The following is a 3,329-nucleotide window of genomic DNA, read 5'->3' on the forward strand; positions in this document are numbered from 1 at the left end:
CTGAATATCTTCATCTGATCTCAGATAATGGAACAAAAAATAAGGTCAGAAGTAATCACAGAAGGATTTAATTAAATAATGCTTACAAAGAAGCTAGATAATGAAATAATAGGAGTAATTACATGCATCCAGGGTGTCATAGGTATGAGGAGAGTATTGATTGTATAGACAATGAAAAAGAAAACCAAAAGATTGAAAGTGAATGGTCTAGTACTGTGGACAGAGAATGCCTAGTCACAAGATTTGGTCTCAGTTGCTAGAATTTAAGGTCAAGTCACTCATCCAGCCTTTCTGAGGTCATGGTCTGAGTTAGGAATATTATAATGCTAGTCTGTATAAAATACCTGATTTGTTATAGCCAATGAGATCACATGGGAGGCTCTGTTATTTAAATTGTTCTTTAGCATTGAGGTTATGGCATTTTCAAAGGATGGATTGTGCCCATTTACGTTGGAAGATTTTTTTTCTTATCTGAGGAAATAGGATACAAAGCAGTTCATGTTCTGACAGTGGAGGAAGGGAGATAAGAATTATATATGTGTATATGTCACTATATATGTATGTTTTTCTGTTTGTTTCTTTTAGAAGGAGAGATCACACCTGAATTTAATGTGAATTTGACTGAGATGAGTCCTTCTGTGAAAGAAATGGACCTACAAAGATTTATGAGTGATGGTCCCAATAATATTGCTTTCAGAGAATTCTGTGTTGCACCTCAGCATTCATCCCATATTGCACATGAGAGCTCCAATTTTGCTTATTATCAAAGAATCCACTCTGGGGAGAAACCTTATGCATGTAATCAATGTGAGAAGACATTCAGTGAGAGCAGCACTCTTGTCAAACATCAGAGAATGCACACTGGCGAGAGACTTTATGCATGCAAGCAATGTGGAAAGACATTCAGTCAGTGCTCCAGTCTTGCTATTCATCAGAGAGTCCACAAAGGGGAGAAATCTTATGCATGCAATCAAAGTGGGAAGACATTGAGACAAAGCTACAGTCCAGATATACATCAGAGAATGCACAGTGGGGAGAAACCTCGTGAATGCAAGCACTGTGGAAAGACATTCAGTCTGCACTCCAGCCTTGCTGTTCATCAGAGAATCCACACAGGGGAGAAACCTTATGAATGCAAACTATGTGGAAAGGCATTCAGTCAGAGCTCCTCTCTTGCTTATCATCAGAGAATCCATACTGGGTTTAAACCTTATAAGTGCAAACATTGTGGAAAGACGTTCAGTCAGAGCTCCTATCTTGCTTGTCATCAGAGAATGCACAGTGGGGAGAAACCTTATGAATGCAAACAATGTGGAAAGACATTCAGACTGAGCTCTGGTCTTGCTGTACATCAGAGAATCCACAGTGGGGAGAAACCTTATGAATGCAAACAATGTGGAAAGACATTCAGTCATTCCTCCAGTCTTGCTATCCATCAGAGAGTCCATACAGGGGAGAAACCTTATGCATGCAAGCAATGTGGAAAGACATTCAGTCATTGCTCCAGTCTTGCTATTCATCAGAGAGTCCATACAGGGGTTAAACCTTATAAATGCAAACAATGTGGAAAGACATTCAGACTGAGCTCTGATCTTGCTTGTCATCAGAGAATCCACACTGGGGAGAAACCTTATGAATGCAAACAATGTGGAAAGACTTTCAGACTGAGCTCTGGTCTTGCTGTACATCAGAGAATCCACACAGGGGAGAAACCTTATGAATGCAAACAGTGTGGAAAGACATTCAGTCATTGCTCCAGTCTTGCTATTCATCAGAGAGTCCACACAGGGGAGAAACCTTATGCATGCAATCAATGTGGGAAGACATTCAGTCAGAGCTCCTATCTTGCTTGTCATCAGAGAATGCACAGTGGGGAGAAACCTTATGCATGCAATCAATGTGGGAAGACATTTAGTCAGAGCTCCTACCTTACTTATCATCAGAGAATGCACAGTGGGGAGAAACCTTATGAATGCAAGGAATGTGGAAAGACATTCAGTCACAGCTACTCTCTTGCTGTACATCAGAGAAACCACACTGGGGAGAAACCTTATGAATGCAAAGAATGTGGAAAAACATTCAGTCTGCGCTCCAGTCTTGCTGTTCATCAGAGAATCCACACAGGGGAGAAACCTTATGAATGCAAAGAATGTGGAAAGACATTTGGTCTGCGCTCCAGTCTTGCTGTTCATCAGAGAATCCATACAGGGGAGAAACCTTATGAATGCAAAGAATGTGGAAAGACATTCAGTCAGGTTTCCAGTCTTGGTTGTCATCAGAGAATCCACACAGGGGAGAAACCTTATGAATGCAAGCAATGTGGAAAGACATTCAGTCAGCGCTACAGTCTTGCTGTTCATCAGAGAATCCACACTGGGGAGAAACCTTATGAATGCAATCAATGTGGAAAGACATTCAGTGAGGGCAGCTCTCTTGTCAAGCATCAGAGAATGCACAGTGGTGAGCGACCTTATGCATGCAAGCAATGTGGAAAGACTTTCAGGCACAGCTCCTCTCTTGCTGTACATCATAGAGTCCACACTGGGGATAAACAGTATGAAAACTAGCAGTGTGGAAAGACATTCAGTTAGAGCACCTCTTCTGCCAAACATCAGAGAATCCACACTGGTGAAGAAGCTTAAAAATACAAACTGTGTGCTAAGATGTTCACATGCAGCTCCAACCTTGATATTCTGTGAAGGAAATTTATCCTTCCTCCCCTTTCTGTGGCAGCATAGCTGGTGTGATCCCAAACTTGACTCAGAGAGGACTGCATGATGGAAACCATTGAATGAAGATAAAATGGCAGCTGAAGAAGGGACGCAATAGAGATCGTGATAAGAGAGCAGGGAGGTGTCCCCTAAACTGCCCCCCTGGGCTACCCTAGCAAAATAGAGAGCCATGGATGGTTCCTAAGATGAGATGTATGAGTTAGTGGTTGGAGAAAAAGTTTAAGAAACTGGGGCAAGAGGATATCCAAATTCTTTCAATTTTTTTGCAATCTGGACTTCCCTGTGAGCATGACTAAGGAGCCCTAATGGTGACCACAGGATAGCAAGCTAAATGGAGTAGTGAAGAAAATATCTCCCGTTTTTTCATCTTTTTGCCTACTATCTTAGATTAATTAAAATGAATTCATGGCTAGTCTAATAATTTTCCATTATACTATACATCACAGAAATCCATATATTCACTCTGAGCTCTCACCTTGCTCAAAATCAGACAATTAACTAATGTCATGAGCTCTCCTAAGATTAGGTCCAAATGGGTTTATGTTTTAGATCTAAAGTATCATCCCATAAGAAAATTAAGGGAGGGTGGAATAATTT

General features: G+C 41.0%; 1 protein-coding gene across 1 annotated transcript; it reads left to right on the plus strand.

Annotated features, from left to right (window-relative positions):
* Window positions 1–1,022: 1,022 nt before the first annotated feature.
* LOC123230596 (zinc finger protein 420-like) lies at window positions 1,023–2,567 on the plus strand. Its single transcript, XM_044656728.1, has one exon. It carries the CDS (start codon window positions 1,023–1,025, stop codon window positions 2,565–2,567), a length of 1,545 nt encoding a protein of 514 aa, XP_044512663.1.
* The last annotated feature ends 762 nt before the right edge of the window (window positions 2,568–3,329 follow it).

The sequence above is a fragment of the Gracilinanus agilis genome, chromosome 1 (genome assembly GCF_016433145.1).
Source record: "Gracilinanus agilis isolate LMUSP501 chromosome 1, AgileGrace, whole genome shotgun sequence".
Classification (NCBI taxonomy): Eukaryota; Metazoa; Chordata; class Mammalia; order Didelphimorphia; family Didelphidae; genus Gracilinanus; species Gracilinanus agilis.

Excerpts from the sequence above, each read along its gene's own strand:
- LOC123230596 (XM_044656728.1), top strand. The coding sequence starts at position 1,023 with ATGCACAGTGGGGAGAAACCTCGTGAATGCAAGCACTGTGGAAAGACA.